The sequence below is a fragment of the Panthera pardus genome, unplaced genomic scaffold (genome assembly GCF_024362965.1).
Source record: "Panthera pardus isolate Hobbes unplaced genomic scaffold, ASM2436296v1 HiC_scaffold_8, whole genome shotgun sequence".
Classification (NCBI taxonomy): domain Eukaryota; kingdom Metazoa; phylum Chordata; class Mammalia; order Carnivora; family Felidae; genus Panthera; species Panthera pardus.
In genome coordinates, this window is record NW_026527013.1 from 12315021 (window position 1) to 12329803 (window position 14783).

Consider the following 14783-nt stretch of genomic DNA (forward strand, 5'->3'; position numbering starts at 1 on the left):
AAAAAAGGAACGAAGCACCAGCTCACACTACAAGGGGGATGAACCTTGCAAACATCGTGCCGAGTGAAAGCAGCCAGACCCAAATCCACACGGTATGTGATCCCGTTAACATGAAACATCCAGAACAGGCAGATCCATAGAGACAGAGAACAGACTGGTGGTTCTCAGGGGCAAGGGGAGGGGTATGGGGAGCGGGGGTGTCCCTTGGGGTGACGGGAATGTTCTGGACCTACAGGTGGTGGTTGCACAACACTGCGAATGCACCGAGTGCCCCTCAATTGCCCCTTAATTAAGTGGTTAATTTTATGCTATGTATATTTTACCTCAATAAAAACAAAATTATTATCTGAAAGAAGAAAATGGGAATAGGGGCTTCCATTATAAAATGCTGTCCTTCTTCACAAAATTCTTTTGTGAGTGTAACATAAAATTTGGTCTTTTTTTAGCGTCTCTTCTCTTGACGGATGGATGGAAAACAAGACAGGATACACACGCACACACTTAACGCACGTGCACGCGCGTGCACTAGAATATTACTCCGCCTTAAAAAAGAAGATTCTGACGCGTGTTACAACACGGATGAGCCATGAGGACACTATGCTGAGAGAACTGAGCCAGACGCGAAAGACAAATACCACATGACCCTACGTAGTATTTGTCTTTTGGTATCTGGGGGAGGGATGGGAAATTTGTGCTTAACGGGGACAGACTTTCAGTGTCACAAGATGAAGAATCCTGGACACTGGATGGTGACGATGGTTACACGACATGAATTCACCGGACACCGACTGGACTGAGAAATGGTTAAGATGGTAAGTTTTACAGCTGTGTATTTTACCATGATGTGATAAATAAACACAACATTGGGGAAATCAGACATAACAACAGAGGACTGACCCGCAGCCTCTCGGGACAGTCACTCCTTTACTAACAACAGAAAACAGATACACAGAAAGGGGCGAGCTCAAACCCCTTTCGCATTTCATGAGGTAATGCTACCTAGAGCTCCACTAACACGTATAACTGGATACTTGAGTGACTTTCAGAAAACACAACGGATTTCCCATTTTAGGGTTTAAAAAAAAATCCTGTTCAGGGGCGCCTGGGTGGCTCAGTTGGTTCAACAACGGACTCCGGATTTTGGCTCAGGTCATGATCTCACGGTCTGTGAGATGGAGCCCCGCATCGGGCTCTGAGCTGACGGCACAGAGCCTGCTTGGGATTGACTCTCTCCGTCTCGCTCTGCCTCTCTCTGCCCCACCCCTGCGCGTACGTGCTCTCTCTCTCTCTCTCAAAATAAATAAACTTTAAAAAAAAAAAAGCAAAAAAAAAATTCTTTTCAGCCCATGCATTTGTCAGCCTTAAGTCAAGATGGGAAAGAGAGCCCCTAATGTAGACAGTGGGGGAATCAAAACGATGGTATGACCTTGACGTTATTATTAGATTCACAGAAGGAGCCATTCTTATTTCGCATAATTTCCTTTTGAGCACGTTGACTCTAAGATTTGTGGGGAAACAGGGAGGGGGACCTCTGGTTTCATAGTGCGGCAAACAATGTAGCATTTAATTTTTATTCTTCCAAGTAATGCCGCCTGCACCCCAGAGAAAGATAGAAATCAAATTACAGAGAAATCAGAAAGTGTTCCACCCCAATTAAAAAAAGAAAAAATTCAGCTGGAGCTCCATGAGGGCAGAGAAAATGTCTGGCTCACCACTGCCCCCCCAGTACCCAGCTCAGGCCCTAGATCTGGTGTGGCCAACTATGGCCCGAGGGCCAAATGTGGCCCCCCCACATGGTTTTGTAAAATAAAGTTTTATTGGCACACAGCCACATGCTGTCTGTTCTCAGGCTGCTTTTGTGCTATAATGGCAGACTTGAGTAATTGCAAGAGAAACCATACGGCCCCAAAAGCCAAACCCATGTACTATCCGGTCCCTGACAGAAAGCCTACCGGCCCCTGGTCCAGAACAACGTGAGTGAAAGGAAAAGTCTGTGGAATTAAATCTGATTCAAAGTACAGTTGGCTGCTGGCAGCATTTCCTGTTTCTGGAAATACAACCGTAGTCGAGGGCATCTGGTTTCTACAGAAATACAGCAGGTCGACCTGGGATGGTTCTCAGGCTCCCGAGAGAAAGTTACAAATGACAAACGGTAAGGGTGCCCCGGGCCCCAGGGCTTAGACCAGACTCTCAGGTAACGGAGGCAGGTGACTCAGTGAGAATGGCCTCTGCGTCACTGGACTGACTACAGGCGGGAAGAATTTTCTGGATCGAGTTACACAGCTGCCACAGGCCCTCCATGAAGGCCAGGTGAGGAGTCTCACGGCCTGACTTCCGCTCTTACAGATGCCTTGCCAAAGCCTCCCATCTGTCTGGGGGTCCCCGCGTCCCCCCCAAGAAGGTCCACAGCAGCACGGGGGACCCAGAGTCTGTCACCGGCTGGTGACCACTGGAACAATTCCTGCTTGTTCGCTCACCCACGCTTCCCAAGAAAAGGTTTCGTTCAGAGAATACATGTGGGCACCGCCCCAAGGATTGGGATGTAGAGTCAGCAAGACAATTTAAGCTAAAACAGGGTTCGAAGCGGACGGTTGGATGTGAGAGGCGGCAAAAGATAGAGAAAAAGAGTTGCTAGAAATACGGCCAATGGCCTGAAGACAAAGTAGCAGACAAATGCCCCCCCGCAGGGCTTCCTCCCAAGCTGGGGCACGGGCCTGGGGGACAGGGGTAGGAGGTCTGCGAGGGGTAGGATGTGCTCTAGGTGTGAAAGGAGCCTCCTCAGCTGAAAATCAGTTTCTAGTCATTTCCTCTGTTAAATGAACCATCTTCCTTGGCCCAGTCAATGCTTGAGAGAAAAAGGGCAACCGAGAGGCTCAAACAGATCAAGAAGGTGGCACGGAAGATGGAAAATGGGAGAATCTGCCCCCCCGCCCCTGCTGCAGTTGGCCAGACGCACTCCTTCCTGGGAGGGCCAGGCAGGCGCAGGTGACAAGGTGGCTGGGGTAAGCCATGAGGGTCAGAGGACTTGTAGGACAGGAGAGTGCGATGGCTCTGTGGCCTCAAGCGTATGTCCAGAGAGAATCAGCCCTGTGGAAGGCTGGGGATCCCTGGAATCCTTCCGGGGCTGGAAGGGATCTACTCTGTGGGATCGTCTTGGTCAAGGACCCGAAGAACCATCACGTCCCGGGGCTATTGCCCTCCAACTCCTCAGGCTTAACTGCAGGAGCTATGAATGCCAGGGCACTTCCAGTAAGTCTCATTGTCGGTTATAAAAATAACCACTGTTGAAGTGGTGACAGGCTCATGATAGAGTCCAGCAGTGCCACTCCAAGGGCAATGGCATCTGTCCTCCTCAAGTGGAAAGTCCCCTGGCCAAGCCTCTGAGTCGGCGCTAGCCTCTTGGTTTCGGACATAACCACCATTTTCCCTGTCTGTGGGCCGAAAATGGACTTGGTCCGCCCAAGGCACTCGGGACACGGGAGCCCCCTTCTCTCCACGGGCCTTCGTACCATCTCCGGGAAAGTTAACAGCAGGTCTGAGGGGCCTCCCGGCTCCCCGCCTACCCCACACCAATTTCCCCGGGAACGAGCCTCCCATACTCCGCGACAGAGTGGTAGCTTATGTGGCATAGACGAGAGTTAGCTCTCCGCACGTTCCTGGGTACTAGACCTAGAAGGCACGAGCCCCTGCTATCGAAGTGCAAGGCAATCACTATCGTGGCGACCATCGCTTTAATAATAACCCTCCGAATCAGTAATAACAAAAACCACTACCACCGGCTGGGGGAGAGGGGAAACGGGGAGTTGTTGTTCCATGGCTATGAAGTTTCAGTTTTGCAAGATGAAAAACTTCTAGAGAGCTATTGCACAACAACGCGAAGAGAGTCCACACTACTGAATCACACACTAAAAATCGTTGAGATGGTGCATTTTGTTAGGTGGGTTTTTTTTTTTTTCTCCTTACCACAGTTAGTAACAAAAATAGATGACAAAACAACTAATACTCCTGTTCTTTCTGTTCTTTCTACCTTGAGCGTCTAGAATGTGCTGAGAACACTGCCATGGATTCTCACAACAGCCCTGGGAGATGATGTTATTCTCTCCACTTTACAGAGGAGGAGAAATGGTCCCGAGGGATGGTGTGGGCTCCCCGGGTCTATCGAGAGGGGAGCTGGGTTGACGCTGAGTCTGTCCGACTCAAGGCTGTGTCCTTCCCAGCCCACCCATGGTCTCTTCACCCCTCAGGGTCTTCTCTGGTCTCCCTTAGGGGAAGAGAAGCCAGAAGACTCTTATCCTAGGATCTAGACCCGGAAAGGAATCGCAGATCCGGTCTGTCTCTTAGAACCAGGATCCCCACTTCCTTTCAAAAGTGTGTTTACGGCTGAACAATGGCCACATCTCATCTTGGGTCTTTTTTTGGCTCTCAGAATGGAAACTCTGCCCTTTGTCTCGAGCACAAAGAAACAATATGCACTGCAGACCATTATCTGAAAAGCCCTTATGTTCTGGTCCCCAGAAAGGGTTCTCTACCCCCAGATTGAAGGTCAGTGTAGGAAGACCATTGCAAGGTCACAGAATTGCTCATTTATTAAACTGAGGCTTCTCATAAAATATTTTTTTAATTTATAAGGTACATATTATAGTATTGATATATATCCTTGTCACAATATTTTGATATTGACATGTTATAGACTCTATATGTTATAATAGTATTATCATTATACATGAGAGTCTATTATAGGTCAGACTAATAATATATACAATACTACTACAATTATATATAATAGTATGTGTAGTAAGTATTTATTTGAGAGAGACAGAGTTAGAGCAGGGAAGAGGGGCAGAGGGAGAGAGAGAGGGAGAGAGACAGAAACTTAGGCGGGCTCCACATTGAGTGTGGGGCTCGATCCCACAACCCTGGATCATGAGCTGAACTGAAATCAAGAGTTGGATGCTCAACCAACTAAGACATCCAGGTGCCCCATGTAGTAAATATATAATAGTGTATACACACACACACACACACACACACACACACACACTAGTTATTTAAGCTAGCATTTCTCCCTTAGCTATCAAATGGTTTTCAAGAGTGGAAAAATATTTTTTTCAATTTTTTTTAAGGCATGGAAAAATATTTTTATTGAAATACATTTGACATATAACATTGCGTAAATTTTTACAACACTGCGTAAATTTAGGGTGTACATGTTAATTTGATACACTTAGGTATTATAATACGATTTCCATTTAGCAATAATTAGCACCTCTATTGCATTACATAATCATAATTTCTTTTTAGTGGTTGGAATAATTAAGCTCTAGTCTCTTCTTAGCATGTTTGGTGATCAGAATACGATATTGTTACCTACAGGTGCACAAAACATTTTAAGTAAAGATGAGGCTAGCAGGATGGTTTCCGTTTTCTTCTTTATTGTTACCTGAACTCCTAAAATATGTGTGCCTTTCTAGAGACTTGAATCATAATCTTAAGACTTTTAAAGCTAGAAAGGTCTTCGTCCGGTCCAACCTCCTTGCCAAAGGAGGAAAGTGAGTCCCAGAGCAGTTAGGTAGCGTGTGCCCAAGGTCATGAAGCAGGAGCATACTGCTGCTGGAGAGCAAATCAAAGAGATATTTAAAAACCCACTAAACATAAACATGCAAGCCCATATCACGTAATTTCTCTGGAATAAGTCTGTGATAAGGATCACATTTCCCTTTATGTTTTTCCAACAACAGCTCATGATACAATTTGTACAGCTCCTGGTAACTTTTACTGGGGAAAATTTGGGGAAAAAAAAAACAGCAACAAAAGTACCATGTTTCAAAAGGAACCAGATCTGATAAGGCGGCAGAAATATTTACTCCATTATTTCAAGAGGCAGGTTCTTTGTTTCTCAGACGCTTCCTGTTTTAAAAATAGCTTTCCACAACTGTTCCAGGACTAGGATGTCCTTTTAAATGAAACGGGCTTTGAAGATGCAATTTCATTTCAGTGGCAGATAATCGGCCAGCCTTTTGCCGGAGGCGGCTCGGACCGGGTATCCTGGACCCTTGGGTGCCGGTCCCGCGGCAGCCGGGGCTGGGTGGCTGGACGGTGAGGAGGTGGGGAAGCAGCCAGCACAGGTGGGAGCCTAAACAGAGCGGGGCACCTGCTAAGGGGACAAAGGCTTCCGGCCATCGGGCCGCACATCAGTGATGTTGCGAAATCAAAGGTGCTGCCGTTCACATGCAGGATGTGATTGGATGGAGGGAGGGTATGACCCTTAGCTTTAGGCGTGATCGTGGCCTGGTGGCTGCGTGAGAAGGCGCCCGCCTTTCTGAGCGACGCGTACTTGGATGGGGAAGGACGAAATGATGCCGTGACCGAACTGCCTTAAGGCCTGGCTGCAAAGGGATCGGACACCGGGCGACGCGTATGCGGGGGTTTACTGTGCTCTTCTCGCCGCTACTATGTTTGGAGATGCTCATAATAAATGCTTTCAAACTGGATACTCTGTGTTTTAGGAAAGGGTGTGCGTGTTCCCTGCCGAGGAAGAGGCAGAGCGAGCCCGTGGGAGCGGGGAGGGATCGGTGGATTGGAGGCTGATTTTGTGTGTCTGTGTAGGAGCATCCCTGAGTGCGGGGGGGAGGCTGGGGAGAAAGGAAATGGGACTTAACACTGGCTCATAACCGTTTTGGGGGGGGCGGGGTGTCTGGTAACCTTTAACAACCAAATGAAAACATCATGGACACCCTCCACATAAACAAGAAAAATACACAAACGCAACCTCAGGGGTTCGAGGATTCCCTAAAGCCCATCGCACCTCCCTGGGTAAGAGCTCCTAATTCAGTGCACGGTCCTCCATTTCTAAGACGTAAAGAGACTCTTTCTGTGCCTTTTCTAGGTGCAGTGGATACGTAAAAAAGCAGCGGGGCAAGAAGAAACAAACCTTTTCCAAGACCGGCAAAATGCTGAGCCACCGGCGCTTTGGGGCTTTGAGGCTCCGGGCAAATGACTACAAGACGCGGAGCCTCGGTTTTCCCACCAGGAAAATGCACAGTCGCCTTGCCTCGCCTGCCAGGTGGCTCTGAGGCTGAAACAAAATGATGGAAGCTGAATCATTGCAAACACGGAGAGGGTTTCACCTCATGCTCACGTGCGGAGCTGTGACCACCTTGGGGAGCAGTGACACGGTGACTGCCACCTGAGGGGAGAAAGCCTGAGGAATCGCCTCCAGCCACATCCTGGAAGCTGCTGGCTCTTCCAGAGAGGATGGGGGGCACGCCCCTCAGAGGTCAGGAAGCCCACAGGCTTCGTGCGAGGCCCCAGACCCACGTCACTGCCAAGGACAGAGAAGCCAGGCGGTCTCCTGGGCACCAGGGAATCCCACACCTTCCAGGACCCCAGGGGCCCCTCGTCCATAAGCTGGAAAAGGGAGATTTAATTTCCCAATATTGGTTCATTAGTTCTAACAAATGTACCATTATGAGTACAAGAGGTTAAAAACAGGGGAATTTGTTAGGGGTTTATGGGAACCCCTTTGCATTATCTTTGTGATTTTTCTGCAAATCTGAAACTGGGTCTAAGAAGTAAAGTTTACTAAAACGTAAGAACAAGCAAATAAATACGTCTGTTAGAATGATTCCCTGGAGGTGATAAAGCATGTGCATTGGGGGGCAGGGGGGCTGAGAAGCAGCAGGCAGGGGGGCGGGGGTGAGCGGCCCTGCCTTGGCTGGGGAAGGGGAGCAGGCAGAGACCTTGGCCCAGAGATACACAACAAACACCGAAAAGGAACTTTTCCAAAGAAGGGTCTTAGAATCTGACCCTACCAGAAGGGGCTGGGGCTGGGTCCCCTGAGATTTCCCGGAATGGTTGATCCTGACACTCCCATCTCGTCCCCTTCCGAACCTGCGTGGTTTGGGGGTCAGAGGTTCTCTGCTGCATTTTCTCTGGATAAAGGCTCTTCCCAGGCTATGCTCAGGCCGCTCAGATTCGAAAGTTATTATCATCTTTATCTGAAAGAAGTTGGTGGGGGGTGGGGAGGGGGGGGGGGGTGTCTCGTCTCCCTGGGGACAGCGAGAAGCAAAGCAGGGGGCAGATCTGCAATATCTTCAGCAACTCCTGAGGTCGTCCTGTCAAGAGTTACATCCAAGCTTCCGGAACGTTCTAGGGGAACACAGCTGCATCCTGGGGGAAACTGTCCTGTTTCCCGATTCTGACTACGGGTTTCAGACTGCCCAGCGGCCTCGCCCCCGATGGAGACCAGGCCTCAGCGAATGTGGCACAGGGCTCTTTTTTTCAAATTGCGGGGCCTTGACAAAGCACCGCCCCCTCTAGTGACAATGACCCTGGGGAGCCAGGGCGACCCTGAAAACGTCCCAAATTGGCTTTGTGGCCCTAGAAGCCACTCAAGCGCTTAGGATTCACACAGGAACCTTCCATCTGGTTTTCCGCCCACCGCGGGGCTGGTTTCCCTCTGGGATACCACGTGTGAACGTTAAAGCCAGGAAGAGAACATTTCAATGAAAGGGAAAGAAAGATTGTGTTTTGTATTAAAATACTTTATATTAACCGTTCGAACTGAATTTTATACAACGGATGCGGACACCGCCCAGATGTCTGTCTCAGAAGGGGGGGTCGGGGAGGCGTCGGGTGGGGGCGCCCCGGCGCCGGCGCGAGCAGGAGACGAAAGGCCGGGAGTCACGGTCCTGTGCTCCGGGCGGAGGGAGAACCGGGTGCCGCCGCTCAACAGGGACGTCACGGCACAGGTGAGCCCCCCGAGCCCGAGGCCCTCTGACCCGCGAGTCCTTGGCGGAACAGTGGCGGCCACGCGTCGCCACGTGAAACGGGGGCCACTGTGCGTGCGTGCGTGCGTGCGTACAGACAGACTCGAGCTTTCTCCTTTTGCACCAGCGCCCCCGCGGCCGTCCCGCCCGCGCCGGTGGCCGGGGCCGGGCGCCTAGGCGGCGGGCATGTCAGCCTTGCTGAGCGCGATGGCCAGCTCCAGGTCCTCCTGCTCCTGCCGCCGCAGCCGCGCCAGCCTCTCCTGCTCCGCCTTCTCGCTCTCCCGCTTGGCCCACGCGAGTTGCTGCTCCTCATTGCCAAACTGCAAAGGAAAATGGAGGTGGGGTTACTCGGCCCGGAAGCTGCGAGCCGCCACTTGGGGGTGGGGGGGGGGGGCGAGGAGGGCGCCTGCCGCGCGCACTGTCGGGGTGCAGGAGAATGCAATGCTGGGGTGCGCTGGGGGGGGGGGGGGGCGGGGGCCGCGTGGCGTGCACGTGAAAACCGGCAGAAGCCAAAGAAGCCCGTGTCTCGGTCGGGAGCGGGGAGGGGACACGCACGCTCCCCCGGTCCTGACCCAGGGTCACATGCACTGAGAAACAGTCTGACCTGAACTGCCACCGGGACCTCAGAGAAACTAGTCGCCCTGCCCGCAGGAAACCAAGGCAGGCAACGCGAGGCGTCAGTTTGGGGACACAGAGAGATTTCCTGCAACTCCCCGGGGTCGGGGTCTATGAGGCTTCAACGGGGGTGTGAAGGAGGAGCCTCCGCGTGGCCTCCTCTCAGGCGTCTCTGAAAACGGCGGTGGAGCAGAGGTCTGAACTGAGGAGCTCAAACAGCGAACCTACAAGGCCCGGGCCTCGATGACGGGCCGATGACACCAGTGGGTGGAAGACGCCGAGACTGGAGAGTTCTGGCACGTGCACGGGGCTCTGGGCTTCACATGTGCACAGACGACTGTCTTGAAACGCGGCATCTCTACCCCGGCCACGGTCCGGGGAGCTCTGGGCCTGCTAAGCGCCACTCTGTACTTGAACATTTACAGCAGCCAATCGGTCCAGGAGTTCTTGAGGTCCTTTTCCAAAAGTTTCAATTCAAAAAAACATTTTTTTCAGCAGCAGAGGAAACCGTTCTGATACCAAGATGGGTGGTTTCACCTTAGCTTTCTGGCAAGAAAAGCAAAGCTAGATCTCACACGCTCTTCCCGTGGCGTGGGTCGCTGGCTCCCCCCAAGACCCCCGTCACATGCCCCAATGCAGACTTGGGGCCCTTCCCATGTCTCTTCTCTGCACCCTCTCTGCCGGCTCTTCACTAAGTGCTGGACGACACCAAAGAAACAGGCAGGCCGGCCCTTGGAAAGGTGGCCCTCGGGAACAGGCATACAGACAATCCCAACCTGACACGGGCTTCGAGGAGGCCCATACAGACCCCAGGGGGAGCACTGGGGAAGGAAGCACAGAAGAAATTCGCGGCTACCTCTCCACACATGTACTGAGCCTGAGTGGCAACTGGGGGGTGAGCTCGTCCGACAGGTGGGGACACGGAGGCCTGGGGACAGCAGGGAGCTCTGGCCCGCAGCACGCTGGACTTTCTCTCTGGGTCTGGGTGGAGGCAGGGCAGGGGCGGTCAGCCACAGCTGCGGAGTTGGGGCTACAGGGCACCTTCGTGAGTGTGGCTTTTGCCGGGGTGGGGGGTTACCAGACAACCCTGACGTTGCCAGAACAGAGCATGGGGTGGGAGGGGCTAGACTTCCAAGGGCTTGTGCACCAGAGTGGGGGAGGGGCGGTGGAGGAAGCCTGGTCTGGACCACATGTGGCCTGGAGAAGGAGGTGGGACAGGAGAGGCAGCCTCCCTCCGTCTGGCCTTGGGAGTCAGGTGGGGACAAGTGTGGGGTCAGCATGAAAAAGAGCCATCCCCAGGAAGAAAGGCTAAGTCTGACTTTCTCAAAGAAGCTACCCAGAAAAGCGTTCAGGGGGGTGATGAGTCTCCAGGTAGGACTCCCTGAAATCTGGTCCCCACCCCTGTTTCCACTGCCCGTCACAGAAAGCCCCCACCCCCGCACTCTGGAGAATTTTCCCATACCTCATCAGGAGAAAAACAAGGAAAAAACAACAAATGCTGGCAGAAATGGCAGCATGGTTGACAGGGACCTTGTCCTCTGTCAGCTCAGAGGCGGGGGTGGGTGGGGGCTGACAGGCAACGGCCAGGGTGATCCAGCCACAGCCTGGAAGCAAGGCCAGGAGGGGTCAAGTATCGGCTGAGGCCACACGGCCACACCATGATTCCCGCCCAGCCCCAGAGTCTTAGGGTGTCACCACAACGCCTCCTGCTCAAGGGGTCTCCATTTTCAAATTAGATGTGCTGACAGGAACATTCCAGATGCCTTCAGAGCGGACTGGGTTGGGGCCAGCTTCAGGATCCTCTATGGAGACTCGAACCAAGCATATGGTTTGTGCGCACTTGAGAAGCAGGCTGGACCATCGTTTCCGAGAGAACACCGGAGGAAGAGGGTTCCTTGTGGCTCCCTCTGGGCCTCATGTCAGCAGAAAATTCTCTCCGGGTCCCAGTGGACCCCGGTCCTCTGACCTGCCCACGTCGTGAAGGCCAGAACCTGGAGCACCTGCGGATGCGGCCGCCACTCCATCAACGGCAGCTGACTCCCGCTTCACCCCTGCGCCGTCCTGGAGCAGAGACAGTGGGGCACAGGTTGCTGCCCTCCCTCGACATCTCGAGGCGGACACTTAGCAGTTTTACTTCAGCAGCCTCTCGGCAGAAATCCGGGGTCCAGACGGCTCCGCACACAAGGCACCCGGGACCGTTCCTCCCCGGGGCCCGAGGCGTGTGACAGAGCCTGTACCGTGCCATGCGCGGGACGCCTGCAGCCACCTCCCGCTGGCTCACTGCTGCCGCCGTGAGAATCGCATCCAACTCGGTTGAGGGTGCACGGCGCACCGATCTGATAGCTGCTCTGCACTTCTGGAAAAAAGAGCCATTTTGCTAACCTATAAATGCTACTTCCTAATAAACACATTTGCCTGAGACAGAAAGTCTTGTTTTGAAAGAAATCTTGGAGACGTTTCCCATGAACAGCTCCAAGGACAAGTAACCCATTGATGGAAACTCGGGGCTCATAAATTAGAGGCTTCCAGAGTGGCAGAGCCAGGGCGCCAACGGGGGACGGCACGCGCAGTGACATCGGCGTAACTGAGCTCCAGTGCGGACCCAGAGGCTTCTGTGCGGGGAACAGGGCATCTCGGTGCCACTCTTAGAACATCCGAGCTGAAAGAGTCACGGTGCCAGTGACTGGGCAGGAAGAGACCCGTCAGCGTTTACTTGGGGAAGCTGAAATACACAAACCAGAGGAACTGACTCTGGCCCTGTTTTGAGTTGGCCCAGATCTTCAAGGTCCAGGGAACCAGAAACCAGTGGCCAATGGGCTGCATCCCTGGATGCCATGAAAACGCAAAGACATCCTGAGTGCCCCAAGGTGGGACAGGTTGACCATCTTGGGACTATAGTAGGACCGAAGGGGACAAACCAAACCAGTCAGGTGTCCTGCCTGCCTCTCCCCACACTCCATCCCAGCAGAGTGGCCAAATCCCACTGTCGGGTCATTTCCTCTGGAAAAACTGGGGCATCTGAAGCGGGAAAGGCGATTTCAAACAAAGAACAGCAGGGCTGCAAACTGGGTGGAACCTGATCCCCCACCTGGAAACGAGAATGATCAAATACCAGGGATGTTTCTGGAATGACCAAAAATGTTGGGCCAAATGACAGCTTGAAACCTCAGATTTTTTTTTTTTTTTAATATTTTCCCCAAACCAGCCATCAGGTGGGGGGTGGGGGTCACAGAACCAGAACCATGCATTTCAGAAAGAGAACAGTCGTTTCTCCCAATTGCCAATCACATCTACTTACCCCTCTTCCCTACCCAAAACAGAGTACCCGAATCATGCGTGAACAGCTCTATTTTTCTCATCAGCGTTTAACATTTTTTTTTTCCCCACCAAAATACAAATGTGGTACTATTCAAGAAACTGTAGATAAAGCGGGTTTTGTTTTGGGCTTTTATTAATAATGTTGCCATTTGTATACATCCACAGTGTGCACTGGCTGTCAACAAAATTCAGCTAAGGGCAGTCGTAAAATATTTATAGGTCGCCAAGAGCCGAGAACGTGTCGGCATCTCGGGCGATTTCGGTAACGCCACAGGATGGCTAGCTGTGCACGAGGTGGATCTGAAGCGAATCAGGCACTCACTGGGCACCGACAGGGCACAGCCTGTGTTAGGACAGAGAGTCTGGGACCAGGAGGTCTATTAGGTCATGCGTCTCCACCCCTAGCCAGGAAACAAAAGTACTTTGCAAATTCGAATGAAGAAAACCTTTTCAAAAACAAACAGTGCGCGACAGACAGACCCTGAAACCAGTTCTGGGAAGACAACATCTGAAGCTCTCGGAGAACAAGATTCTCGGTACCCAGGAAGGTACTGAAAACAGCCTGGAGGGACAGCGTTTTACAACCTGGAATCTTTTCTTGCGCTCTGCTCTGAGAAACAAAGCCAGGCTTTCAGAAATCCCAGGATTAGCTTCTGAAAAGGCACTTAGCTTTGCTAACTGGCTCCGGGAGGGTTTTGGTTTTGGTTTAGTTTTGGCAAAGGGAAAGGGCGTCAGGGCAGTTGTTCTGGGCTGGACTTCTCTGTGCCTTGTAGCTGGTAACTTAAATAAGCGCGGAGAAATCAAACGGCTCTTCCTTTGTGGGTCCTGCCTGGGTCCATCCGTCCTCACGAGGACGGGGCGGGCTCCAAATGCACTGGGGCGGGCCCATCACAACTCTGGCAACGGAGACCCTTCTGGGGGCAGCGACACCCTAACGAAACCTCTGGCGTCTTGTTTTCAGACTTCGGAAGCGTGCGACACCTCAGCTGCCAAGAGTCCCTGAACACAACAGCCTCTGGGCAACAGAAATAACACAGAGTCTAACCAGGAAGGACAGAAACAGGCCTGTTTGGCCACCCCGCTGGAAGAAAGCATGCCCTTATCACAGAGTATCCAAACTGTAGCTCTTTTTTTTGTTTTATTGAGAAACTGTTTTTCTTACAGAGAGCAGTAGTACAGAATAAATAACACAAGTGAGAGCACTGAGGTACCGGGGGACATAAGCCAAGTTTGCCTTTGGAAAGAGACAAAAAAACAACCCCAAAGAAGCTGCAAGCGGAGGGTTGGGGGTGGGGGGTGGCGCAGAGGAAGCTCAACTTACAGAGGTGAAGTCTGCAAAGCCCAAGGAAGAGGCTTTAGAAGGTTTAGCTGAAGAGGAGGGAGCAAATGGATCTTTTCCACTAAACGGGTCCCCAAACCCCTTTTTATTTTGGAACGGGTCACTGCTGTCAGCCCCGAGTGGCTGGAATGGATCGGGGGGCTCGGGAAAGTCTGCAGAACCAAGCTGGCTTACAGGTGTACTTTTACCTGGAAAGTTTAGGAGAAAAAAGAAAAAAAAAAAAAAGGGGAGAAAAAAAAAAGAAATACAAGTTACTGACCACGGACAGAACAGAGTCCTGACCGAGGAGGCCGGCACGCGCTCACGGAGACACCCTCTCCCTCTTTGGAAAGGGCTGGAATGCCGCTCAGTGGTGGGACAGATCCCGGGGAATCCTGGGTGGATCTCGCTTTATGCTCACCTCATCCCAGAGGCTTAACGGGTTTGCGGGCAAATACAAGAAAACCACTTCAGACAACCCCCTCCCTTCCCCGCCCCACACAGCTAAAATTTACTGTCTTTAACAAGCGAACTCGCAGGCATGTTTCAAAGTGACTCATTTTAGTGTGGCAACACATTTACTTATCACACGGAAAGTCATGGCTGAGCAGAAAAATACACTGTAAAACTTCTAACAAAAAAAGGGGGGGGGGTATTTGCAATTAAAAGGGGGAGTTGGTTTCACAACATGGTACAGAGTTAGCATTAGTTGTGAGGCTCACCAGACAAACCCCCTCTGCTATCCTGAGATTTAGATTTGCTTT

At 51.9% G+C, this 14783-nt stretch overlaps 1 protein-coding gene and 1 long non-coding RNA gene across 13 annotated transcripts in view; one reads left to right on the top strand and one right to left on the bottom strand.

Annotated features, from left to right (window-relative positions):
• Positions 1-5689: 5689 nt before the first annotated feature.
• LOC109247540 (uncharacterized) lies at positions 5690-7625 on the top strand. The gene is made up of 2 exons (XR_008420494.1): positions 5690-6415; positions 6887-7625. It is a non-coding gene; the product is annotated as an uncharacterized LOC109247540 (long non-coding RNA).
• An 897-nt stretch (positions 7626-8522) lies between these two features.
• Positions 8523-14783, bottom strand: part of EPS15L1 (epidermal growth factor receptor pathway substrate 15 like 1) — a 96892-nt gene continuing 90631 nt past the window's right edge. For 5 of the 12 annotated variants that reach the window (XM_019416182.2, XM_053897872.1, XM_019416179.2 and 2 more), the window contains 2 exons: positions 14023-14228; positions 8523-9088 (listed from right to left, as the gene is read on the bottom strand). In XM_019416182.2, the coding sequence (XP_019271727.2) occupies positions 8942-9088; positions 14023-14228 (353 nt within the window). In that variant the 3' untranslated portion in view covers positions 8523-8941. Of the gene's footprint in view, positions 9089-12816; positions 13717-14022; positions 14229-14783 lie in introns of those variants that run through there. The other 7 variants (XM_019416188.2, XM_019416185.2, XM_019416181.2 and 4 more) reach the window with 6 other exon arrangements.